This window comes from Peromyscus leucopus, chromosome 16_21 (assembly GCF_004664715.2).
Source record: "Peromyscus leucopus breed LL Stock chromosome 16_21, UCI_PerLeu_2.1, whole genome shotgun sequence".
Taxonomy (NCBI): Eukaryota; Metazoa; Chordata; class Mammalia; order Rodentia; family Cricetidae; genus Peromyscus; species Peromyscus leucopus.
Window position 1 is genome coordinate 11,991,794 of NC_051084.1, and position 27,515 is coordinate 12,019,308.

General features: G+C 45.6%; 1 protein-coding gene across 1 annotated transcript in view; it reads right to left on the reverse strand.

Moving 5' to 3' along the window:
• Nucleotides 1-4,394: 4,394 nt before the first annotated feature.
• Stk38 (serine/threonine kinase 38) overlaps nt 4,395-27,515 on the reverse strand; it is a 34,529-nt gene continuing 11,408 nt past the window's right edge. The window contains exons 4-14 of the mRNA XM_028888353.2: nt 26,650-26,772; nt 25,147-25,230; nt 20,433-20,556; nt 17,934-18,088; nt 17,375-17,477; nt 15,022-15,083; nt 10,659-10,776; nt 9,462-9,585; nt 9,206-9,301; nt 6,972-7,066; nt 4,395-6,284 (exon numbers count right to left, since the gene is read on the reverse strand). Of these exons, the coding sequence (XP_028744186.1) occupies nt 6,154-6,284; nt 6,972-7,066; nt 9,206-9,301; nt 9,462-9,585; nt 10,659-10,776; nt 15,022-15,083; nt 17,375-17,477; nt 17,934-18,088; nt 20,433-20,556; nt 25,147-25,230; nt 26,650-26,772 (1,215 nt within the window). The 3' untranslated portion in view covers nt 4,395-6,153. The remainder of the gene's footprint in view (nt 6,285-6,971; nt 7,067-9,205; nt 9,302-9,461; nt 9,586-10,658; nt 10,777-15,021; nt 15,084-17,374; nt 17,478-17,933; nt 18,089-20,432; nt 20,557-25,146; nt 25,231-26,649; nt 26,773-27,515) is intronic.

The following is a 27,515-nucleotide window of genomic DNA, read 5'->3' on the forward strand; positions in this document are numbered from 1 at the left end:
AGAAGAAGGAAACAGGTTCAAGATTTGAAAAATGAAACCGAGACAATAAAGAAGTCACAAACTGAGGAAATGCTGGAAATAGAAATCCTGACTAAACTACAGAAACAAGCATAACCAACAGAATGCAAGAGATGGAACAGAGAAACTCTGACACTGAAAACACAATAGAGAAAATAGATTCATCAGTCAAAGAAAACGCTAAAGCCAAAAAAGTCGTAACAGAAAAGAAAATCACAAAACAAACCTCTGACAGATTTAAAGGGTGGTGCCTACTGGCCAGGCCAGTAGTTCCTACTGTGGGATGGTCTGTATGTTAAATTGCTCTGATTGGTCAATAAATAAAACACTGATTGGCCAGTGACCAGGCAGGAAGTATAGGCGGGGATAACAGGAGAATTGGAACAGGAAGGCAGGGAGAGACACTGCCAGCTGCCGCCATGACAAGCAGCATGTGAAGATGCTGGTAAGGCACGAGCCACGTGGCAAGGTATAGATTTATGGAAATGGATTAATTTAAGCTATAAGAACAGTTAGCAAGAAGCCTGCCACAGCCATACAGTTTGTAAGCAATATAAGTGTCTGTGTTTACTTGGTTGAGTCTGAGCGGCTGTGGGACTGGTGGGTGACAGAGATTTGTCCTGACTGTGGGCCAGGCAGGAAAACTAGCTACAAGTTCCTTTCCGTAGGACACAGGTTTGCCTGTTCTCTTCCTCTCTGCTGTCCTAGGTCGTCTTCTTGAGTTCACAGTTAGTTACCACTGGAGACCCTACACTCCAATCCAACTAACCCTGACCCTCAACCAAATGTAAGCTCAAAAGCTTAGATCACAGACCTGTGTTAGTGTTAGTTCAGATCAGGTGAGAAACAATGGCAGGGTCTGCAGGGCTCTGGCTCTCACTCCTGTCTTGGCCCCGTTCCAATCAAGTTTCTCCTTGGCTTCTTGTTAGTAACTTCTCTGTTAGTAATAAGGACCCCATAGGTGTCCAGGGCTGACACCCTGAGGACAGATGGCCTGGTGGGTGGTATTTTTTCCCAGGCATTGCTTGCCCTCAGCTAATGCTCCTTAGGACTGGTCCTTCCCTCCAAAAGCTTTTATAAGTCCCATGGAGCCGGGCGTTGGTGGCGCACGCCTTTAATAATCCCAGCACTGGGGAGGCAGAGTCAGGCGGATCTCTGTGAGTTCCAGGCCAGCCTGGTCTACAGAGCGAGATACAGGACACAGAGAAACCCTGTCTCAAAAAAACAAAACAAAACAAAAAGTCCTGTAGAGCCAGTCAGGAACGACTTCATGCAAGGAGGAGCTGTTCCTAGTAAACTCCAATCTATGGGCCACAGTAAAAGTGACTGTCAGCAGGGAAGAGGAGGCGATGGATGGGGCAGGGGTTAGGACTTAAGAGTTCCAGGGTGTCTGGACTGTATTACTGGATCTTATGCAAAACAGTGGAGCAGACTTGGAATTTGGCAGCAAGGGAGACAAGCTCAAAAAGGGAAGGACAAGACACAGTAAGGTTGTCCAAAATCCCTACAGTGGCCTGAGGAATTAAGAGGCAGGCACTGGTAGAATCGTAGTCCGCTTCCGTCAGCACTGATGAAGCCCTTCCAGATTTCCAGCAGCACAGGCTGGCTCTGAGTTCTAGCTTCACTTGAGTCAAGGGACCTTGAACTTTGATGCAGAAGTGATAGCTGAAGCCTCGGCAAGGGAAAGACAGGTGTTACACCAATAGTTAGATTGGGGCCAGAGGATGAGCCGAGAAGGGAGGCAAAGCTCAGCAGTGCCAAGGGAGGCTGACCAAATGGACACAAATGGTGGTGACACCGAGAATGACCATAAAATTTAATATTGATAGCTAGGCACAGCAGAATGTCCTTACAATCTCAGCAGAGGCAGGAAGGTTACAAGTTCTTGTCTAATATTAGAGGGACCAGCCTTAATATTATACATCCCAGGGACTAGGAGAGAGAACTACTAACGGCAAGGACTATTTTCAGGAAATAGAATCTCAGCACACCGAGTTCTATAGTCCACTTGCTTTAATTCCTCTGTCATAACATCCTTTATACACAGCTTCAGTTCTGTTCTCATGTCTAGCTCCTTTCTTGCCTGATTTCTCTCTATACTTATCTATTGCTCGCTCTAAGTTCTATCTTAATTCTCTCATCTAAATCCTGCCTCATCTAGATCCTTTTCAGCTTGTTCTTACCCAGCTAGTACTTCCCCATCTGGCTCTTCCTCATCTTCCATCTCATTCCTCTAGTACTCTCTTCTAGCCCTTCAATCTAGTTCTTCCCCACCTCAGTTTGTTCCTCTCAAGTTCTTGTCCATCTAGTTCTTCCATTCTCTTTTCTCTTATCTGACTCTCCATGCCCTGGAAGTCCTGGTATATAAAGCCAGGCTTCCAGGGTCAAACGAAGGGGTGATAAGAATCACATTGAGAGGCAATAACTGTTAATTATCATTTGCAACCCCAAAGGGAAGTGACCAATGTAGATGTAACCAATCGTCTTATTAAAATAAGAAACACAGAGCCAATGTAAAAGAGAAAGCTGAGAGGTCAGAGCTCAGAGCTAAAAATCTTACCTCCTGCAGTGCTCCTAGCTTCCCCAAGAGAGAGCTACTTCCTGTTTGTCTTTAAATAGTCTTTCTGTTCTGCCTTCTCATTGGTTGTAAACCCAAACACATGACTGCCTCGTCACTGCCTGTAAGTACCGCCCTCCAGGTCTTAAAGGCGTGTGTCTCCAATACTGGCTGTATCCCTGAACACACAGAAATCTACCTAGCTCTTCTAACCACCACGCTCTTGCTATGGCTCTAATAGCTCTGACCCCAGGGCAACTTTATTTATTTATTAACGTACAATTAAAATCATTTCAGGGGGCTGGAGAGATGGCATGAATCTGAGAGATGGGCGACTTCACTGATGTGGGGGGAGTCAGGGTTAGGGTACGGTATTGAGTAACAAGCCACAAGCAGGATGCAGACTGATGTAAATAGGGTAAGTTTTTTAAAAAGCTAGCTGGGAACAAGCCTAAGCTAAGCCCAAGCTTTCATAATAAGAAGTTTCTGTGTCATTATTTGGGAGCTGAAGGTACAAAGAAAACCCTTTATAGAGCTCCTGCAGGCAGGCTACTGGCCTGTGGCTTGGCCTGCTCTATGTGCGCTGGCATGACTATATCCTAGCCTGCAATGATCTAGGCTCTTGAGCATGCAGCACTGACCTCTGTAGGAGGGATGCTTCAATGCTGTGGGCAAGTGTTCTCTGAAATCGAGTGAAAAAGCACCGGGGAGCCTGCTTTCAGCTGGCATTAGTTTTCATAGTTGGACATTTTAGGGAAACAGCCACCAGCAGAATTGAGCTCAACTGAAACTACCACATAGGTTACACGTAAGTCCATGGGAGGGACATGGACAAGGGGATCTGGAAGATGTGCTTTCCAGGGAGGTGATTCTGAGAAGAACCCTTGGTGACGAAAGGCAGAGGTCACCTAATGTATCACACAGGTGCAGCTAAAACTAGTAACCTGAGGCTGGAGAGGGCTCAGCACTGAGCACTGGCTGCTTTTGCAGAGGGCCTGGGTTCAGGTCTCAGCACCCAACACCGCAGGACATAACTGTGTGAACTCCAGTTTCAGGGATCTGGTGTCCTTCCAGGCTCCTTGAGCATTGCGTGCACATGGTGCACACATACATGCAAACAAAACTGATAAACATGAAAATCTTTTTTTTTAAAGTAGAGTTTTGATGAGATGCACAGCCAGGAGCAAGTCTGAGGACCTGAGTTGATCCCCTGGGCCCTTAGAGCTGACAGAACTGACCGCTCCAAGTTGTCCTGTGACCACCACACACACAAGATGTGACACACAATACATAAAATGTAATGAATTTACATATACATATACACGTATATGAGAATGACTGGGACGTCCCACACTGTAAACCCTTAGGCTCCTGTATGACCCAGTGACAACACCTGTCTAGCAAGAGTTTTGTCCCCACTGAGACAGAGTAGGAGGGGCCTCAATAGTCTCTATGAATACCAATTCAGAAGACCAGCTCCGAGACAGCATTTTGTATCAAGAGAACAGTGCAGTGATCCAGTATCTCTGGACAAAGACTGAAAGGGGCCACTTGATTGTAGTTCAAACTACAGATACTTTAAATACATCACATTAAATGAAACCACCAGGGGCTGGAGAGATAGCTCAGAGGTTAAGAGCACTGGCTGCTCTTCCAGAGGTCCTGAGTTCAATTCCCAGCAACCACATGGTGGCTCACAACCATCTGTAATGAGATCTGGTGCCCTCTTCAGGCCTGCAGACATAATGCAGGCAAAATACTGTCTACATAATAAATAAATCCTAAATAAATAAATAAATGAATGAATAAAACCACCAAGTCCCATTACTGTTTTCACAGTTTATTCAAAGGTTGAGTAGTTAAAATGTGGGCATTTCCCCAGAACGAAGCATTCCCCACCACACAGGCTCCACACTACTCTATATCACCTCTTCACCCATGCTCACACACTCCTGCAACACACAGGGATCAGGACCCCAACTGTTTGGTAGTGGAGAGCTCAGAGCCGCACAGGCCCTTCTGTCTCCTTTGTCCCGGCAGGCTCTGCATGAAAGATGAAGGAGCTAAGACATCCAGCACCCTTCCCCAGAGTGAAGACTTCCCTAACATTCCTTTTTCTTCATCTAAGACATGGAAACAAAGCAGTTTTGCTTACAACTTTAAGTCTTCTATTCTACTCTCTGAATAGCTGAGCTAGGACAGAGCTGACCTTCACAACGTCAAGCCTGGCAGAGAGCGCATCCCAGCTGTAGCCTGGCCAGGACACTGCAAGTCACCACACAGGAGCAACTAATGCCTTAACAGTTGTCAGCACTTGAAACCAAACTAATAATGCATTCATTCATATGGACCTCCACATTTTTCTGACGCAGCAAAGTCTTCCAAGGTGGCAGCAGCTGTGACAGAGAAGGCACTTTGTGCTAAATTCAGTGTTTCTCATGAGAGAACGCCACAGCGGAGAGGCCAGGTCAGCCCAAGCTGCAGGCAACCCTTTTGGGTGCAGGGGCAAGTATCCCCCAGGAAGGCATCTGCAAAGGAAAAATTTGTAATCATGATTCCAAGGCAAAATGGCTACTTGAAGCTGGGATAGGGAAACACCAAGACAAACACAGTTGCACCATGAGTTGAGGAATGAGCCCGAGGACTCCTCTGGGCTGCGTCGGCCTTGGCTTCCAAGGAGGCTGTGAGATCTTGCATGGCAGCACCGGAGCCTCCCTCCACCGGGTCCTCTGCTGTGTTCTCAGGAACAAGCCGTCCTGGGAGCACTTCCAGGTATTGCTCGTAGGCAGCACGTGTCTCCAGATCTTCTCAAATAGCCGTGAAGAGAAAGTGAGGGTTGAACATGGTCCAGAACTCCTTGGCAGTGTCCAGTGGCTTGTGGGCCAGCAGCCACAAAGGATCACACTAGTGCCTCCCCATCAACACTCAGAAGAGCAGCACGAGTCTTTTGGATGGGAGATAGGTCAGTGGATCCGGGTCTTTGCCCTAGTACCATAAGTAAAGTGCACCATGAATGAAGGCTAGGGAAAGCTCCTCGCCCAGGCCGAGGTATGGGGAGAAAACACCCACACCCACAGGACGGAGATCGTTCCTTCAGCCACACTGTTGGCTGTTCACACAGATTTTCATTATTGCGTCATTTCTTTAACTGTAGGATTTTCAGCTATAAAGAGAAAAATACTTGGTGGGCTTGGCAGGTGGCATATCACCACAACACAGGCATTGGCTGGTACTCAGTGTCTATAATCTCAGTAATGGTGGATGATGGCTCTTTTTCCCCTTCATTCTGATGAACTTCGGGAATTCAAATTCTCTTTGAAACACCTAGCAAACTGGCTCACAGAGCTTCTAGAGAAGCAAGACAGCTGCTTGTGGCTGCTGGAGAAATGCTTGTCTTCGTCCTATCCGTTCCCTGGGGCACTGTGGGGGAACAGCCACTTACAATCACATTTCAGAGACTTGACTATGACGTGTTAATGGGGTCTACAAACTTCTTGGAAGTTCTTTCAAGAGCGTGAGAGGCAAACCACAATGTTGTACGGAGAACTCTGGCCAGTCTAGGGTTCCCAGCACAGGCCTTACTTGGGTGCCTTCATGTAGGAAGGTATGGCCCCCCTGGCTGTCAGGCCCTCAAAGCGCTTGTATGTGTAGTTGATGAAGACCCAGTCTTTGTTCTTGTAGTCAGTCTCGGGGTGATTACTTGTGGTCACTGTGATCAAAGACATGGAAAAGACTGAGTCACTGCCCTACCCCACGGACAGCTCAGTCCAAGAGACATGACACCCTCAAGAACACAGCACAGCTCCCATTTGGAAAGCATTATTTTTCACTGTGCAAATTTTCTATTTTGCTCACCTACGTTCCCTGAACTTCCCATTTCTGCATAAATATTTAAAAGTTTTATTTTGGATAAATTATATTTGGATTTTATTTTATTTTGGGCTGGAGAGATGGCTCAGTGGTTAAGAGCACTAGCTGCTCTTCCAGAGGTCCTGAGTTCAATTCCCACCACCCACATGGTGATTCACAACCATCTCTAGTGGGATCTGATGCCCTCTTCTGGCGTGCAGGCATGCATGCAGACAGAGCAGCCATATGCATAAATAAATCTTGAACACCAAAGCTTTATTTTCCTGCTCCAGTCACTTCCGTTCCCCTAACCTTTAACCCAGTGAGTAACATAAGACAGAGTGCTGTGACCAGCTCGGTCAGCGCCGAGTCGACACAGGTACGTACTCACATCCCATTCAGTGGTCTCACCGCTACCCAACAGTACTAACTACTTACACGGGGTCAGAAGTTCCCCTCCACATTCTGAGGAGAATCTGTAAACATCACCCCAAAACCACAGGGGATGATGCAACTCTGAGGCCTCAATGTCAGCCAGTGGGATTACCTGTGGGTTTAAGAATATCAGACTCTGGAAATTCATCGAAGTTTGAGGTATCATCGATGCTCTTGATTTCAATAGATATGGCAGCTGGTCTCTCCCTGCCAAGAACAGACACACCAGATCACCAGTCAGTATTCACATGGAGGACGCTGACCAAGTCTTTCTCAGGAGAACTCTGTCTGACACGGAAGGACTATTCACTGGTAGGCAGCATTTTTTCTCTAAATGCTAAAGAAGCCAACTGACGGCATCTGAACAAAATTATCATTAAAAACTGGTAATTCAGCCAGGCGTGATAGTGCACGCCTTTAATCACAACACTCAGAAAGCAAAGGCAGGTGGATCTCTTGTGAGTTCAAGGCCAGCCTACTATACCTAGTGAGTTTCAGGACAACCAGGGCTACATAGAGACCTCGTCTCTTTGTTGTTGTTGGTGGTGGTGTTTGGTTGGTTGGTTTTTTGAGACAGAGTTTCTCTGTGTAGCCCTGGCTGTCCTGGAATTTGATCTGTAGACCAGGCTGGTATCAAATTCAGAGATCCGCATGCCTCTGCCTCCCAAGTGCTGGGTTTAAAGGGGTGTTGCCACCACCGCCTGGCTGAGATGCTGTCTCAAAAAAACAGCAAAACCAAGCAAACAAAAAAACATTCCATTAGAAAGACAGGAGAATAGAGCCTCTAAGCGGCCTGCATTGGGCTTTTCCCTGATTCCACTGGAAAGATAAAATCACAGGGATGCTGGCCACAGTGGAGCCAAGAAAAGCAGACTGTGAGTCCCAAGCTAGCTTCACAAATCCACTCATCCACTGTTGGTGGGAATGCAAACTTGTACAACCACTATGGAAATCAGTCTGGTGGTTTCTCAGAAAACTGGGAATCGATCTACCTCAAGACCCAGCGATACCACTCTTGGGCATATACCCAAGGAATGCTCAATCATACTACAAAGATACATGCTCAACTATGTTCATAGCAGCACTATTTGTAATAGCCAAAACCTGGAAAAAACCTAGATGCCCGTCAACTGAAGAATGGATTAAGAAAATGTAGTACATATACACAATGGAGTACTACTCAGCAGAGAAAAACAATGACAGCATGAAATTTGCAGGCAAATGGATGGAACTAGAAAAAATCATCCTGAGTGAGGTAACCCAAACCCAGAAGGACAAACATAGTATGTACTCACTCATAAGTGGATACGAGATATAAAGCAAAGGACAATTAGACTGCAACCCACAGAACCAGGGAGGCTATATGGTGGGGGGATCCTAGGATGACTGTGGCTCATAAGTTTTGGTTTTACTCAATTACTGGGCAAGCCTCAATGAAACATTTCACTATCACTATTAGGATAAGAATTTATACTGTATCAAGCTGATAATAGAAAAATAAATAAATAAGTAGACAGATAGATAAATAAATAAATACAAATGGGGGAATAATGGAGTTCTAGGACAGCCAGAGCTGTTAAACAGAAAAACCCTGTCTCAAAAACCAACCAACCAACAAAATTCGAGGATCTAAATCAAAACACAATTATAATATAATATATGGCAGACCCTTTCTGCTTAGTAATCCTTGAGTGCTAAGGACAGCAGGTGCTTGCTTCAGCGGGTAGTCCAGGAGTCCAGGACACACCTCTCAAAAGGCGCTTTCCTCCCCTCTTTCCTGCCCTCTATACTGACCCCCTCACCTTCTTCTCACTGGTCTTCTATCTCCCAGAAACAGCCTCTACGTGGTGTGCATGAACAGCCTCTGCTGAAGGCCCTCAACCATGGAGGATGGGTATGAGAAAGACAGCATGCTTCCTAGACACCCTTCACTTTATTCTGTCAGTCACTGCTGGGTCTCCTGCATCCTGTGGCACATAGCGGACAAGCCTGACTCCATTTTCACCGCAAACGAAAGACTCTAAATGTCTAAAGGCTCTCTTCCTTTATGGAGCTTGCCAATCATGATTCTCCCAAACTAGACTAAGGAAACACAATCTGTGGATGGCGGCACATTCCTGTATCCAAGCACTTGGGAGGAAGAGAGGCAGGAGAATCAAGAGTTCACAATCATCTTCTGTAACATACCTACGGTGCTTGCTCCGCAAACCTGCTGACCTATTTGATCCCAGAGCCAATGCCAAGGTTAAAGGGTAGAGTGAACTTCACTCAAGCACTGGGGGATGAACACCTCCCCCTCCAATACGAAGTTATGTTAAATCCTGGATAATGTAATATGGTGCATACCTGATATGTTCCCAGTCAACACCTTCAAAAAAAGGATTACTTTTTATTTCCTCAACTCCAGAGGCTCCGATTCTATGTTCCCATTCACAGCAGAACCTGGAAAAAACAGGCTTTTCAACACACTCCAACAGTTTCTTCAGAAAAATGAATAGCCAGGCTCCTGCATGCTCTTCCCCCAAACCCCACCCCTGGAGGAAGCAGGAGCACCCAGGATTCATTCCTGTCACAAGGCTGAGCATGGGACATGTTCTGCTACCTCAGAATCAGGCCCTTGGCTTTCTCGGAGACAGGAACTTCTGGGGGAAAGGTCAAAGTTTCCTTCCAGTTCATCACCTTCTTATATGTCTCTTGTGGGGTCTCGGAGCAGAAGGGTGGGTAGCCTGTAATGAGCAGAAGTGTGGAGCTTCACTGCCCAGGACCCGGACTCCGCACGTTCATTTCTCCACCACACTGGCAGGATTTTCATTCTCCCCAGAAAATATCTAAAGCCTCTTTTTTTTTGTTTTGTTTTTGAGACAGGGTTCCCCTGTGTAGCTCTGGCTGTCCTAGAACTCACTCTGTAGACCAGGCTGGACTCGAACTCACAGAGATCCGCCTGCCTCTGCCTCCCGAGTGCTGGGATTAAAGGTGTGGCCACCACCGCCCGGCTATCTACCACCATTTTTCATTTCTGCCAACTCAAAGTGAAGAGTTGTACCTCTGATACCCTAGGAAGCCAACTGGAAAGCCAGCTAACAGCTGATGCTGAGAAAGGAAAGGACAAGCAGAGTCGCAGTGTGGGCATCGGCATGCCAGCAGAAGACAGACAGACACCGTAAATGACCCTTTCCCGGGAACTTGTCACATGGCACAGTGTCAAGCAATGGAGAAGGGAAAGTGCAGGTTCCAAAAAGACCATCATGGCCTCTTGGTTGTTGTTTTCTGGAAGTCCAAGCAAGAGGATAGACTTGCACTCCCTATGGCCAGCCTGTCCTCCACATGGAGTTCATCCATATCCAGTGTTCCCACCCTGTTATCCAGACTCATCCGTCAGTGCTCCACGGCACATAGACATGCCGTCAATGTGACACTCCATCCAATCAAGGGAGAACCAAGGTTCCATGCTGTCAAGGCTTCGAGAGAAGAAGCAAGTCACAACTGACAAACCAAGAGAGAGGCACAGCCGTGGTGAAGCTCTGTCCACAATGGTGCTTGGTAAGTGAGAGTGGCTAGGGGCCAGATGGGGAGAGGGAAGGACAGAGGACATGTAAGTAATGCAGGACCAGCACAGGCGACCCGAGGTCAGGGAACCTGTGACGACAGTGGGACTCGTCTGAAAGAGCTGGCCGTCAAGGAAACCTCACTCTGAAGGCCAGTAAACACAGCACCTAGCTGGCCTCCACGTGACCCAGAGTAAGAGTGGAAGTCTTTCCTGGGCGCACAGAAACCCCTCAGGAAGCATGCCGCAACTTACCGATGAGCATCTCGTACATGATCACCCCAAGGGACCACCAATCACAGAGCTTGTTGTAGCCGGTCTGCATGAACACCTCAGGAGCGATGTAATCAGGAGTGCCCACCGTAGAGAAGGCCTACAATACGGACACACATTAGGCAGGCCTGGCCAGGAGGGTATACCTAAGCTCCGAATGTCATTCCAGAGACCAAAGGCCTTGAGCTCCACCAGGGGCACCCCAAACTACGTAAGTAGGACAGCCCAAGCCTACTACAGACTCATCAGCTACAGCACTTTCCAAAATAAACTATAGAGCTTTGTTAATAAGACAAAAGACCCCTCCTAAACATACCCAGAGCCCACACCATAAACCACCTATTAAGAACCAGGCTCTATACCTCAATGAGCCTTCCTAATTCTGCCAAGATGTCTGCAAGGAAGAACTAGCTAGCCCAATGATGCAGATAAAACCTGACATCCAAAATCATTACTCAAGGCCTAAGAACTAGTGAAGGAAGGGACAGCCCAGTGTGGAGATGAAATGCCTTGCTCCAAATCATCCCACTTCCAACTCGCACTACGTGGCCTGAGAGCATCCCCAAAGGGAAGCCCCGCTAGTGAGAACGAAAGCCTAGTGGCCAACGCCTGCAGATGGTCTCTACATCGCAGGCTTTCTGTGATGAACAACAACAGTCTCCAAACGCCGGTGCTTTACTCTCGTGTATCCCCGAGGCTACAAACCCTAGGAGGCCGTGCAGCCAAAGCTGGCCATTGGGGGATTGTTACGTGTAAGGCACCTCTGAGATCAGCTCTGCTCTCATCTGCTAACCTTAATAACCTGTCCTGTTTGGGTGGGAGGCGGCTCAGCAGGCAGCTGATTTCCACAGTGGCTGTATGATCTTCACCACACCGACGAGTACAGGCACCTCCTCTCCACACCCTCTCCAAGACTCCTTGTCAGATCTGCTGATGGTCGCCATTAGGACTGGGCTGAGGTGTTACCTCAAAGTATTTGCATTCCCCTGATGGCGAGGTCTACTGGACATTTGTTTTGGGGTCTCACAATACAGCCCTGCCTAGCCCAGGTCTCACAATGTAGATCAGGCTAGCTTCGAACTCAAAGATTCTCTTTCTCTGTCCCCCAAGGGCTGGGATTAAAAGGGTGCACTAGCAAGCCCAGCTGAACACTTCTAAAAAGAGTTATTGACCACCTGTGTTTCTTTTCTGAAAACTATTCTGGTCACTTGCTCATTTGTTGACTGACAGTTTTACTCCCTTGGTATTTAATTTCTGCACTTCTTTGCAAGTTCTACATTTAGTCACTTGTCTGAAAAGTATCTGGTAAAGCTCTTCTCCACTCTGGGCTGTCTGCACTGATGACTTTCCTTTGCTGTAGAGACTTTTTATTGTCAAGTGGTCCCATCTGTTGACTGACATGTGGATTAGTCCCTGTGCTACCGAAGCTCTATTCAAAAAGGTCCAGCCTACCCCAATATCTTAAAGGGCATGTCCTGTATTTTCTTCTAGAAGTTTCAAGGGGTTTTTGTTGTTGTTTGAGAAAGATTTCTCCATGTATCCCTGGCTATCCCAGAACTTGCTTTGTAGAGCACCTAGCCTTGAACTCAGAGATCTACCTGCCTCTGCCTCCTGAGTGCTGGAATTAAAGGCATTTTGAAACATACCCACCCTTGTTTCAGGTTTTAAATAAAGGCCTTTGATCCATTTTGAATTGATTTTTGTACAAGGCAAAAGGTAAGAATCTAATATCATTTCAAAGTACAGTACAGTACTGCAGGTAAAAATCCTACATCACCTGTTGAACAGACTTTAAATAAATACTTATTTTTATGTGCATTGGTATTTTGTCTGTGTGTATGCCTATGTAAGGATATCAGGTCCCCTGGAATTGTAGTTACAGACAGTTGTGAGCCACCATGTGGGTGCTGGGAATGGAACCCGTGTCCTCTGGAAGAGTAGCAGTGCTCTTAACCACTGAGCCGTCTCTCCAGCCCCAGGCTACTTTCCCCAATGCATGTTTTTCCTCCTTTGTCCAAAGTTCAGTGAGTGCAGCTCTGTCCCTTTGAGCGCGCTGTCCCACTGGCGACCTGTCACCTGCTTCCTCTTGAGGCAAGTCAGTAAAAGCACAGCAAGAAAGTCTAAGCCAGCACTTCAGAGGTCTGCCAAGTTATCACTGCACGTGGGCACCATCACAGCGCCACCCTTTCTACACATGCACATGTAACCACTGCTGCTGCAAAGTACAGCACCTGTTTAGTTTTCAGACATGAACAAATCAAGAAATCATCCACCAGGAATAAATGTTGGGGGACAAGTGATGGTGTCACGTGTCTTTAATTCTAGCACTTAGGAGGCAGAGATGGATCTCTGTGAGTTCTAGGCCACCCTGGTCTACAGAGTGAGTTCCAGGCCAGCCAAAGGTACACAGAAAAACCCTGTCTTGAAAAACAAAAAAAGGCTAGGCAGTGGTGCACCACGCCTTTAATCCCAGCACTCAAGAGGCAGAGGCAGGTGGATCTCTGTGAGTTCGAGGCCAGCCTGGTCTACAGAGCGAGTTCCAGGAAAGATGCAAAGCTACACAGAGAAACCCTGTCTTGAAAAACCAAAAAAAAAAGAAAGAAAGAAAAAGAAAAAAGAAAGAAAAAACAACAACAAAAAGAATAAATGTTGGTGCGACTGGAGGATGGCCCAGTGGTTAAGGGTACTGCTGCTCTTGCAAAGGAGCTGGTTTTAAATTCTAAAACCCACACAGTGGAATCACAACCATCTGTAACTCCTTCAAGGGGATCCTATGATCTCTTCAGGCCTCTGAGGATACCAGGCACACACATGGTATGCAGACATACATACAGGCAAAACAACCACACACATAAAATAAAAATGAAAGGTTAAAACACACACACACACACACACACACAAAGTTTTGGTTAGCAAGATGGCTCAATTGGTAAAAGCACTTGCCACCAAGACTGATGAACTGAGTTTGAGTCCCAGGACCCACACAGTGGAATAAGATCCCTACAAGTTGTCCTCTGACCTACATACACAGAAGCATTCATGCACACACAAATGAAATAAGTAAGACTGAAGTTTTCCTAGACAGTAATATTTCAGTGGTGAATGCATATTATTTAAATTGCCTTCAACATACTATCAAGGTAAATGCAGTAAAATGACTTATTTACTTTGAAGCTTATGGGGCACAATTTTATTTATGTATGTATTTAGGGCTTTGTTTGTATGCATGTCTGCACACCAGAAGAAGGCATCAGATCCCATTATAAATGTTTGTGCACAGCCTTGTGGATACTGGGAATTGAACTTAGAACCTCTGAAAGAACAGCCAGTGCTCTTAACCACTGAGCCATTTCTCAGCTCCAATGGGGCACAATTTTAAATGTGGACCTAGTCAAACACTTATAAAATTAAAAACTCTCTAATTCTGATTACCACAATGTAAGAAAAGGTAAGGCAGATGAACAGGAGTGCTCACTTGCCTAACGGGATCAGCATCTTAACAAGTTTGAGAGATACTTCCTGAAAATACATCCATAATCCTACTATGTTGGTGGAATCAAGACGACTGGGGGGGGGGGGGGGTCCAAGGTCAGCCTTAGCTAAATAATGAATCCTAAGCCAGCCTAGACTATAGGAGACTTTATATCAAAATAAATTAATAATGCCGGGTGGCGGCGGCGGCGGCGGCGGCGGCGGCGGCGGCGGCGGCGCACGCCTTTAATCCCAGCACTCAGGAAGCAGAGCCAGGCGGATCTCTGTGAGTTCGAGGCCAGCCTGGGCTACCAAGTGAGTTCCAGGAAAGGCGCAAAGCTACACAGAGAAACCCTGTCTCGAAAAACCAAAAAATAAATAAATAAAAAAATAAATAAATTAATTAGTAAATAGACAATGCCTTAAATACTCAAAGCAGAGGTTTACACTTGCCTTACCTTGAGGTCCCCAGCTTAACTGAACCCTTTCTACCTTAGAAGGGAGGACAGGAAGAAAGGAACTGTACCTATTGGAAGGCCGGGATGAAGTCCCCTCCCGAAAACTCACTAACTGCAGCCTAATGTTACCTGCCCCTCACAGAACTCCTTTGGAGGCCACCAGGCCAGTGACAGTGCCGCTGCTGAAGGATTACACTCAAGGGAGATGCTCAGACGTTTATTAACTGGACATAGACGTGCCTTCTGGTTTTTGTTTTTGTTCACTTGGTGATAGCTGGTACTGGGGACAGGACCCAGGGCCTTGTGCACGCCAGGCAAGCACTGTTACTGAGCTACATCTCCAGCCCATTTGTATTCATTGTCAAAATTAGTCAGACTGGTTTGTCATATTTTTAGAAGCCTCCAATATTACTTACTAGCTGGCGTCTGTTTCTTTTCCAGGTCTCCGCTTTCCTTTTGGAATTCATGTTCTGGAAAGCTAAAAGTAGAAAAATCAAGTCCTAATCAAAATTCAGAAAAGAATGCTTAGTACTTTGGGAGCCTGGTACTAGTCATACCACACACTCACTAAACTCCCTGAGTGAAGTCAGGCGCGGCAATGGGAGGCAGAGGAAGGGAGATCTCTGTGAGTTCCAGGCCAGCCTGGGATACATAGAGACCCCCATCTCAAAGCACCAAAATAAGGGAAACAAACAAAGCCAATTCAACTCTGGTGACTCATTTTCCATTCATTTCTACACCCCAAACACAAAGCTCTAGACACAGCACTCCCAGAGTCACAGTGGGAGTTGTCAACCGTTTCATGTGACTCATGTGGCCAGAGAGAAGAGCCAGGCCTTCACAGAACTGCAGAGAAAGAAACTCGAGTGTGTACCCACTGTGATGTATGCGCTTTTTTGTCTGTCTGGGGTTTTGGTGGTGGTACTGTTGAAGGAATGCAGGCTGTCTGCAGGCCAGGCAAGCAGTGTACTACTGAGTCACAACAACGCTCTCTCTGCTCACTTTGTTTTGTGGTCCCCTCCCATATACACGTAGTACACTCAGATGATTCTCCTCATCTCTCACAGCTCTATATGTTATGTTCAGTTTTCACACTTATTCAGATCCAGTTTGTAGCATTCCAGAAAATCCACATCAACTCACTCTGAATCTGCAGATGGGTTTGACCCACGCATGCTGACCTCCAACACTCACAATTTCTAAAACTTACAATCAAAGTTGCAAGAGCAGCAAGTAGACTCCTGGGGTTAGGGTGCACTCTGTGTTTTCTAGGATGAACTAGGATTTGTGTGTTTGAGTCTGTGCATGTGCAGGTGTGTCCCGTACCCATCTATGTTTGAGGCCCGAGGAACACAGGTATCATTCCTTAGATGCCATCCATCTTTCTTTTCTTCTTTTACTTTTTTTTCTCTTACTTCTGTTTCTGAGGCAGGGTCTCTCACTGGCCCCAGGGAGTCCTCCTGTCCTCACCCCTCAGTGCTGAGTTACAGCCAGGTACCTTTGCGCTTAGCTTTTTCTATGCATTTTAGGAGTCAAACTTGGGTCTTCCTGGACGCAGGGCAAGCACTACACCCCCAGAGCCGTCTCCCCAGGCCTCAACTGTGATTTTACTACACACTCTTCCTTCCATGCCCTGCTGCTGCTCAGGTGGAAAAGAACACCTGGTGTGGGGGTTGGAAAGAAAATGGCCCCCCAAAAGGAATGGCACTATTAGGAGGTGTGGCTTTGTTGGAGTGGGTGTGGGCTTGTTGGAGGAAGTGTGTCACTGTGGGGAGGGCTTTGAGGTCTCCTATATGCTCAAGCCATGTCCACTGAGGCAGTCAACTTCCTGTTGCCTGCATATCAACACGCAGCAGCTCCTTCTCCAGCACCATGTCTGCCTGCATGGCTCCATGCTCCCCACCGTGATGACTGTTGTAGGATATTATTTTAAGGTGTGTTGCTTTTGTGTATGTTGTATTTGTTTAACTCTGTGAAGCTGTGGTACTGTGCCTGTCTAAAACACCTAATGCTCTAATAAAGAGCTGAACAGCCAAGGCAGGAGAAAGGATAGGCGAGGCTGGCAGGCAGAGAGGATATATAGAAGGAGAAATCTGGGAGGAGAGATCGAAGATCTAGGAGCCAGAGGAGGAGGATTCCAGGGGCCAGCTACCTAGCTACATAGCAAGCCACAAAGAGTGAGATTTACAGAAGTCAGAGAACGGGAAAAGCCCAGAGGTAAAAGGTAGTCGGGATAATTTAAGATAAGGAAAGCTGGCTAGAAACTAAACCAAGCTAAGGCTGGGCATTCATAAATAATAAGCCTCTGTGTGTGATTTATTTGGGAGCTGGGTGACGGCCCCCCAAAAGAGTAAAGAAGAGCAAATCCCTCCAACAATAATGATAATGGACTACACCTGTGCACTGTAAGCCACCCCTCAGTGAATGTTTTCCTATACAAGAGTTGCCGTGGCCCTGGTGTCTCCTCACTAGACTCCTGCAATAATCCCAGTCTGCAGCTGTCCTGAGAGCTCTCATGCCATCACTCCTGGCTGTGCCGAGGTCACACCAGCACCTTCCTAGCAGAGTTCTCCAGAAGTCCTTCCAACATCTGCCGTAGCACAACTGGAAGCGCTCATCTCGCCTAGTCAGGCAGCACAGAAAATATAGGAAGGTCTACATTTCTTCTCTAGAACTCATGGTGCTCTAGAGGATCTTCCATGTTCCCTGCACAGTTTAGTTACCAGGGCAATCACTCTTACACACTGGGTTAAGGAACAGGGCACTTACTGAAGTCACTGGGCAGGCTGTGGTTCAGGTTCCTATAAAATTCTGTCCTATGTGCTTTCTTCAGGCCTGTGCAAAGGCCAAAGTCAGAAAGTTTCACATGGCCCTGTGAGGAAAGAAGAAACACGGTGATGGATGGGCAAATACTCTTGGATAGGGAGAAAATTATCTTCTGGTCCTTCCTGCATCCATTACACCTCTAGTCAACATACTGCTCCCCACCCATCTTACTACAATGAAAAACACAGAACAACAAACTACTCAAACAGCTGGGTATGGTGGCGCATGTCTTTAATCCCAGCATTTGGGAGGCAGAGCGGGTGGATCTCTAAGTCTGAGGCCAGCCTGGTCAACAGAGCAAATTCCAATATGGCCAGGGCTACACGGAGAAACTCTGTCTCACCCCCCCACCCACCCCCCACCCCCGCGTCCTATAAAAAGGAGAAAACCACACAAGGTGGATCGATCGCTGTCCCCTATCAGCACTGCATGTACACAGACACTGCAGCCAGGCTGCCGAGCTCAGCAGACACACTGGTCAGGGTGCTACGCCCCCACATACCTTGCTGTCCAAGAGAAGGTTGTCTGGTTTGATGTCTCTATGGATGAATCCCAGCTGGTGAATGGAGTCTATGGCTAATACTGTTTCTGCTATGTAAAACTGAGTCTCCTCTTCTGTCAGAGTATCCTTTTTCATCAATAAGGTCATCATGTCGCCTGGAAGCAGAAAGATACAAAGCCACCAGCATACACACACAATGCATGTACACACACACACACACACACACACACACACACACACACACAACATAAAATGTGAGTAAGAACCAATTTCAGATACAAGACAACTAAACCCAACTGTGCTGTGTCCCAGAGACTGACCCGCAGTGCTGACATGGGAAGAAACAGCAAGAGGTTTCTAATACTTAAGGGTAAAAATCACAGTCACAGAGAAAAATACCATCTTGTACCTAAGCTAGGTAATGATGACTACTATGCTATGATTTAATTTTCCTCTTCAGAGAAGTGAGAATTTCTCCCATGATTAACAGTGTATTTGCTTACAACAGTATTTTGGACTTGAGGGAAAATCCTACTTTACTGTTTCTTTTTTTTGTTTTTTTGTTTTTTTTTTTTCCGAGACAGGGTTTCTCTGTGTGTAGCCCTGGCTGTCCTAGAACTCACTCTGTAGCCCAGGCTGGCCTTGAACTCACAGAGATCCACCTGCCTCTGCCTCCTGAGTGCTAGGACTAAAGACGTGCCCACCACTGCCCAGTGAGTGACCTACTTTACTTTTATGTTTGCTCCAGTATCTGTAAAGTTGTCTGTATCTAGAGGCAATGGCAATTCCATACAGGCTGAATTGCTGTCATTAAATTGAAATGCCAAATAAAATATAAATCTTTAGGGAGACTGAAAACAAGGTTTTCCACTAACACAGAGAGGCAAACTAAGAGGAAGGGGCCTGTGAGGCAGCTGAGCATCAGTCAGCAAATGCTGAACCCACTACTCTCCACTGGAGACTAACTGCCTGACAGGCGAGCACACTGGCCATTCTCAAGACCACCAGGGCCTTCTCCTAACATCTTATTAGAGTACTTAAATGGACGCCACTATCCATTGCAGAACTGTTAATCTAATGATAAGCTCCTTAGTTTCCTGCAAGGTAAAAGCAAGAGAAAAAAGATTCATACCCTAAAATCCAGCAATTAAACAAAAGCAAAGAAAGTATGTCAAGTAGCTAAAAAGCTAAGAGAGACAGGAAGGTTCAGTGTCTACCTCATGTAGAGCTACTTACAGCAGGGAACAAGGAAAAGAGACCTCCAACCTCGGAGTCTCATGCTGCCTTCTGAGGGGCATTTCATTCATAATTCTTTTTTTTTCTTCTTGTATTCTTGGCAAGAATTTTTCCCTTGGACAAAAATTAAACAAAGGCCCAAGACTTGAAAACTGTGAGTCCTCAGCATTCCTGGGAACACTATGAGACCAGGAACAGTGGCTGAATCCACCCTAAGGTCACCATGCACTGTCACTCACTACCAAGCAGAGCAGGAAGCAGATGACCTGACTCGTGTGAGTTTGCCCAGATGGTGGGAGAGCTCAGGCCAGCTCAGGCTGTGCAGGCCAGCATCACCAAGTTCAAAGGGCAGGGTCCAAGGGACATGAAAAGCTAAGGAATTAGTGCAGTAGTAGCTAGGGAGACACATGGTAAGGAGCTGGTGGCCAGGCTGTTTCTTACTACCTAAGAGCTGGCACATAAATGCTTAAGACAAAGGGGGAGGGGCATTCTACCAGCCAACTCTATTGTAATCTTGATCTGTTGTCAGGAAAAATTACTGGTGACCCTGGGAATAAACTAAGGGGTGTCACAAGATCAATACACTTTGTCCCAATAAATTACATTTGCTTTGTTAAAAAACAAAACAGAGGTACAGGGACTGGAAGGAGAGGAGGGAGGGGAAACTGAGGTTGGGATGTAAAAACAAACAAACACATAAATAAATAAACAAATGCAAAGAAAAGAGAGAGAAAAAAAAAACAACACTTGTCTTCTGTTTGTTTAGAGTTCACTGGTTCGCCAGGAGAGACTGTCTCCAAAATAGATGGTATGCTCTGCTCTGGCTTACTCTGTAGCTGTCTAAGCTTGAAATCTCAGGAAGGAGAAGTGGACTCTAGATATTAATATAGGTGAAGAGAACATCACTCTTTACTAATAAATCACAGAGAAAGAAAGCAAACGGTTGAAGCAAGAGTCTCTGGCCTCATTGTGATCGGCTAACAGCACTCAGGGTGCCCGTCAGCAGGAAAGCAGACAGCGCCCTACTTTGTCTGCACATGTTTAGAGGAAAAAGAAACAGGAAGACTTATCCATCTGAAATGGGGAGTGAAGGAAGGCTAAGACCTCAGAGTCACCAGCACAGGCGGGCACTGACCTCCTTCACAGATCTAGACTAGACACAGACTCTGTGAGCAGTTACAAGTAGAGAAAGGGTTAATTGTTGATGGGAGAGAAAAACCACAGAACAAAAGGGAAATCGACCTTTCATTGTGAAGTAATTACCTCCAGGCAGGAACTCCATGATTAGGTAGAGGTTTAGCTTATCCTGAAAACTATAGAACATTTTCACAACCCACAAACTGTCTGCCTCCACTAGAATGTCACGCTCCGCACGAATGTGGCCAACCTGGAGGTATACGCATTTGATTAATGACAAGCCTTGCTCTGCTGTAAACTGTATATCTGTTTAAACAATTTAAATACTGTTCTGAGTATTTAGCTGTGATGAGCAAAAGTTCTGCTATCACAAACTGACCAACTTGAAACTGACATTTGACTTGAAGGAATTCAATAATAGAAACCTGGTAAGAAACATTTTTAAAACTGCCAACATGAATGAACGGTTTCAATGCAAAGCAATTGTAGCAATGTCAGGAAGTAAACCTCTGATTAGTTAAAATTATCATTCATATATGTAATATATATTATATATATAGCTATATATTATATATATGTGTGTATATATATATATATATATATAATTTTTCCTAATAATCTTTTTTTTTTTTTTAAGACAGAGTCTCACATCTTCCATGTTGGCTTTGAACTCACTATGCAGCCAAGGTTTACCTTGGACTCAGATCCTCCTGCCTTCATCTCCACAACTGAAGATTATAGGCATGTACTGCCACATTGATTTGTGTAGTGAGAACACTGAACAAGCCCTCTCCCAGCATCCCCAGCCCCCAGTTCTAATAATCCCATAGGATAAATAGCCCCACCTCAGTCGACATTACCCAGGTGAACTTGTTTTTGTCTGGGTCTGGTTTCATTCTGCCTGAGATGGAACCCAGGACCTTGCCCATGCTACAAAAGCACTCTACACAAGTGTTCAAGTTCCCTAAGTACTCCGCTACGTGCCCCTCACAGTGATATCAAAGTAACAGAGCCCTGAGTGACAATTCGAGGATACCATGGTGCCACAGCACTTAAGCCCACTCTGTGCACTACACCGCAACATGAAAAAAAATAAAGTTTTTACTGGGTTATAGATTCAAAATCATGGCATTTCTAGTTTCCTACATTTGCTGCACATCTAGCTAAAAAGAGACTGAGCTACAGGCAGTTTCGGGAAACTGGTAACATCATTCTGTTCAAATGCAATGCTTTCTGAGCAGGGGTGTGGCTCAGCTGGTAAATGGCTTGTCTAGCATGCATGAAGCCCTGGGTTTGATCCCAGCACCATGTGAAGCTGGAGAGGAGGTGTATGTGCTATAAATCCAGCACTTGAGAGACAGAGGAGGAGGATCAGGAGTTCAAGTGACCATCCTCCTCCACTACATAACAAATTTGAGGCCAGCCACGACTACATGAAACCCTCCAAAATGATGATGACTATATCAAATTTATATTATTTATATTATTTAAAATATGTAAGAGTAACAAAAACCATTATTACATATTCTCAAATTCATCCCTCCTTTCTCTTTTAAGTGTCACAAGATCCAAAGATGGGCTGAATCAAATCTAAGTTCATCACAGTCAGTCCAAGCCTGTGATAAAAGTTTGATCTTAAGTTTTTACAATATGTTCCAAAGTCAAAGATGCCTGAAGATTCACAAACTGGCAGTTCTGTGGTTCTATCTAATACAATGCTTACACACTGCTCGTTTTGGTAGGATATCTTCAGTAGGACCACATGCTCTTCCATTTCTCACTGGGAGACACATCCTATCATCTCCTGACTTTTCTCTAACCTGCCTATTCTCCCAAGCCCCGTGGGGCTTGAGGGCATAATAATTGGCATATCTGAATTTCCAGTCTACAGGAACATGGCTCTTTGGGGAACTCTAGCTTCAATGTGTGAAAATCCTTAGGTTTGTGTTAAGTGTTGTTTCTGGCACATGGAAGTAAGAACAGTGCTATGAAACCACAAAACCAGCCCAACCTCTACCTTGCCTTGCTGAAACAGGAAAAGCTTGTGAAAGTTTACTGCTGCTTGCTGACCTTCGATCTACCAATAATGGCCTTGTCACTATGAGGCCAGCAGAGCATGACCTCTGCTCTCTTGGGTCCCTACCTACTACAAAGATTCAAGGAAAACAGAAGGCATTAGTATTAGCACTTGTCGCTCATCTTGGGGGACAGAATGATGACTGTGACGTTTCCTGTTTGTTAAGAGGAAAGCTAACCACTAGGAGTCCCCCTTATCCCTCTTTCCTGAGGCTGACATGAACCGGAAGCCACGAGCTCTAGAAATGGAGTCAGCTGAACACAGAGGCAGAGGTGCAGCTCACACTCGAAGGTTCTCTCCTGGCCGTAACAGCTGAGGCACTAAAGAAGCTGACATGCCAGCCAGCCTTGTCCTTCCACAGCAGTGCAACCGCATCGACCCCACTGAAGGGACCTGACGAGCCTAGCTAATGCTCCTGTCTTCTCTTTCTAAATGTTTCCAGGTAACAGAAGCATCCCCTGTGTGGGGCAGAATAATAACCTGAGCTCAACAGGTAGTGATCAACCCTGCTCAGTTCAGAAATGGAAACCAACAGTACCTACAACATGACAACTTAGATTCTCAGTCGAAAACAGTATCAGCGCTACCCAAAATTGAGGACAGAGCTGTGCTGGCCTACCTCTCACACTTACCTAGCATAAGCACTGAGTGCTTTCAGGACTTAGCTGGCCACACACTGAGATCAAAGGACAGAACTGAGTCCATCAACTAAGGTGACCTGAATAATTAAGTTAATGTTCCAATTAATGCATTATTTTAAAATTCTAATTAATATTTACTTTCATTAAGAAAATTATAGATATTAACCTTGAAGAAAAGGTAATATTTGAGAAAAGATTTTATAACTTCTGTTTACATCACCTGCTATGTGGAGCTTCCAGTCATGATGTACGTACTTAGTAACGTTCCCTTTTTCTAACTGGTTTTTTTTTTTTGAAGACAAGATCTCTCTACATAGCTCTGGCTGTCCTAGAACCCACTATGTAGCCCAGGCTGGCCTCGAACTCATAGAGATCCTCCTGCCTCTGCCTCCCGAGTGCTGGAACTAAAGGGGTGTGCCACCATGCTCCTTTTCCTAATTGTTAATCAAGTATTTTGTTTTGTATCCATGTGTGTCTTGTGTATGAGTGGAGGTCAGAGGACAGTGTCCAGGAATCAGTTCTCGTCCCCACTCTGGACCCACCTGACAACTGTCGGGTCCCCAGACTTAGTTATCAGCAAGCACCCCCACTCCGCACCTCTCCCCAGCCCCACTGTGACTCTCTGACTGCTGACCAACTGACACAAGCTTTGAGTGCTGGCTACGGTTCCAGGAAATACACACTGTAGAACTTACTCATGGTTACAGAGGTCCTGACTAATTAACAGTTAACTGTTTCCGTCACTGAGATTAACTGGTGCTCCCTCCCGTCAGTACCTGCACTGTCCTCTAGGTAACATGGAAACAGGGCTCTAACGGACTTTCATGAAGTTGGTGTTTGTTTAAACTGCAATAATATCTGAAGAGCCGCTAACGACCTGCTTTCAACTGGAATCAAGATTCCACGGCTTCCGAGGAGAATGTGAAAAATAAAATAAGATGACTAACTAATCATTATGTGTATGGCTGTTTGGTCTACATGGATAGTCTGAGTACCATGTGCATGCAGTGCCCCAAAAGGCCAGTAGAGGGTGTCCGACTCCCCGAGACTAGAATTATAGACTTGTGAGCAACCCATGAGGGTATTAGGAATTGAATCCAGATCCTCGGAAAAGCAGCCAGCGCTTTTAACCACTGAACCATCTCTCCAGCCCCCAAACTCCTCAATTTTGAGGTGGCACTCAAAATATAGGCAGGAAAGACTCTATGATTCTACTCCTTCAGTGGCAGACAGACTAGATGAGGGCCAGTCTCTGTCCTTGCTGCTGGGCTCCAAACGGAGAGTTTGGCCTGGCACAAGACCTCTGACCTTACACTGGAATTCTACAGCATCACCCACTGCTACCTGTTTCTGGGCAGCCAGCTAAGCTATACCAGAGCCACAGAAGGTCTACACTCCTACTTTTAAAAGGATAAGCTATCAAATATTTAAATCTTATGGAATATTCAACCTTACTTATTTGCATTAAGTATGTATCTCACATCTATTTTATTTTCAATGTGAGCTCCAGTCCTTATTTGGTAGGGTGGTGTGTTAGTAGGGAGGGAACCCAGGGCTGTGCACACCACAGGCAAGCACTCACCACTAAGCTTCACTACAGGGTCCAAGAGAGTGTTCCTAACCATTAAAGGAAACTTTCCATTGCTCTGCCATTTATATTTCCCAAGTTAATTCAGAAACTGGCAAGGTGGCCTCTCTTAGCACAGGGGAGCCACACAGAAGGCCCATCTTCAGTTTAGGTATAAAGAGCACAGCAAATTCTGACAATCTGAGTTCTACCTCTCCACCCAATGAGTACAAAAATCTTGTTCTTTCTCAGGATTCGTAAGAAACGCCCATCATACGAAGTGTGACCTCAAAAGAGTGCAGCTGTGACAGCTGGGAGCGCCAAAGCTTCCTCTACAGCCTCCACTGTAGAGTATTATTCACTGCTCACGGGCATTATTTGTATTTTTAAACGTGTAAGTGCATCTTTTGGGGAGAAAAAGTAGGATCACATGTCTAATATACATAAGAGAACTAACTAGAGAAAACTATAATAAAGTAAACAGAACTAAGCAAAAAGAATAACTTGGGCAACAAATCCGCAAGCTGAAAGACGGCAGCTCCCGCTGAACATTACCTGCTCCTTCTCGAGCATGTCTGCTTTGCGCAGGATTTTCATCGCATACACATGCCCCGTGTCTTTCTTCTGAACGAGCCGCACCTGGAAGGTCACAAAAGTACTGCTAGGTCGAGTTCACACTACCAAGCTGAGGATTTGTATTTCCAGCACTGGGGATCTGACCCGGGACTTCACAACTACTATTTACACTAGAAAAACATTATAATTTGAATTTAAGCAATGTTCAATAACTAGCAAAAAAACAGACAATACTTTTAATGTTATAAATGATGCAAATGCTGGAAAGACCTTCAACTACCTCTGCAACTGAATGCTTTGGCTCCTAGTTGACCAAACTAATTTCAAAGCCTTCAGTTGTAAATTGAAGGCCTAGTTATACCCATGACAAAAATCAGCCGGTCGTCTTGGAAAGTCTAAGTAATAATCATAACATTTAAAATGAAAACAACACATCAGGTCTACTTGTACTTGAGTACAGTAATCTTAGTGCTCAAGAGGCCGAGACAGAGCTGCCATCAGTTTGCAGGTAGTCTGGACGATGGTGTGACCCTTTGTCAAAAAACAAAACAACAAACCATGAAAGTAAAAGCTTATTTATGGAGAAAATGTCTAAAAGTTAAAAAACAAACAAGAACAATAGCCAGGTGGTGGTAGCACACGTCTTTAACATCAGCACTCAGGAGGCAGAGGCAGGAGGATCTCTGTGAGTTCGAGGCCAGCCTGGTCTACAAAGTGAGCTCCAGGACAGCCAGGGCTACACAAAAAAAAACCCTGTCTCAGGGAAAAAAAAAGAGAGAGAGAGAGAAACAGGGTCTCTCTGCAGCAGCACTGTGGTACTGGGAAAGCAACAGCTTTAAAGCAGCAGGCTCTGCTCAGTCTGTCTCGGTGCTCAGCAGCCACGTGACAGTGAGCTTCTTCAGGGTCTTCATTTACAGACACCATCTATAAAATGGCTACTGTCATGATTACAGGAGAACTGTTGATATACTGATATCCTTCAAAGGATCCTAACATCATGATCTAACTAAGCACAGTGGTACATGCCTGTAACCCCAACACTCTGGGGCCCAAGGCAGGGGGATCATATAGTTGATGCTAACTTTGGCTACATACTGTGACTCAGTTCAAAAAAAGAAAATAAAGTACCAGCTAGGTGTTGGTGGCACATGCCTTCTCAAGAAGCAAAGCCAGGCAGAGCTCTGTGAGTTCCAGGCCAGCCTGGTCTACAGAGTGAGTTCCAGGACAGAAACCCTGCCTCAAAAAAAATCTAAAAATAAAAAACCAAAGAGCCAATGTCACCTCTGACAAGACAGAGAAGTGGTCTGAGACAATGAATGGGGTGTGTGTGTGTGTGTGTGTGTGTGTGTGTGTGTGCGCGCGCGCGCGCGTGTGCCCTGCACGCCTGCACACTGAACCCCACATATTTGTGTATTTCAAGCTGTGTCCACAAGTGGGAGCTCCTACGAAGTCGGCAGCTGTGATGCTCTGGGATTTTTTTACCTCACCAAATGCTCCTCGGCCTATGACTTTTAAAGACTCAAAATCTTCCAATCCAAGCCTTGTTCTCTTTAATCGAAGAAACTCTGTTTCCTTCCGAGCATGTGCTGATCTCCTGAGTCGTTTCTAATGTTTAAACAAAGGAAAGGAAGGAAATTGAAATTCTGGAACTCTGAAACCAAGTCCTATCTGACTTCTGCAGCTGGGAGCAGGGCCACACTCGTCTATGCATAATCTTCTCACACACAACCCCATCACACAAGCCTCCTTTCATGGGTCCTCCTCCCTTCACTGGCCATCAGATACAAGCCACACTGAAGGGGGTCTGAGAACTTCAACTCAACCATTGAACAGTCCACTGTTATAGTTCTAATGAAGAGAGACAACTTATTTTCCTTGGGCCCTTTCTCAGGTTAAATGTGTTTTTCTGGCTCCTCAGGGACCTGTGCATACCACTATTTGTCATCTGCTTTTCCTGTATGTGTTGGGCATTTGCTATCACTGTTCTGGATTGTGTCACTCGGATCTCTGAAGGCATTTCCAGTGCTGTTTGGTTACCTACATCATCCCTGTTTGTTTTTTTTTTTTTTTTTGTTTTGTTTTGTTTTGTTTTAAGGTTCTTTTTTGTTTTTTAATTTATTATGTATACAGTGTTCTGCCTGCATGTCGGCCTGCAGGCCAGAAGAGGGCACCAGACCTCATTACAGATGGTGGCGAGCCACGAAGTAGTTACTGGGAATTGAACTCAGGACCTGGAAGAACAGTCAGTGCTTTTTTTTTTTTTTTTTTTTTTTTTTTTTTAGATTTATTTATTTATTTATGCCAGAGTTCTGGGATACCTGTCCAGGGGAGCTGCTAACCATGAGTGG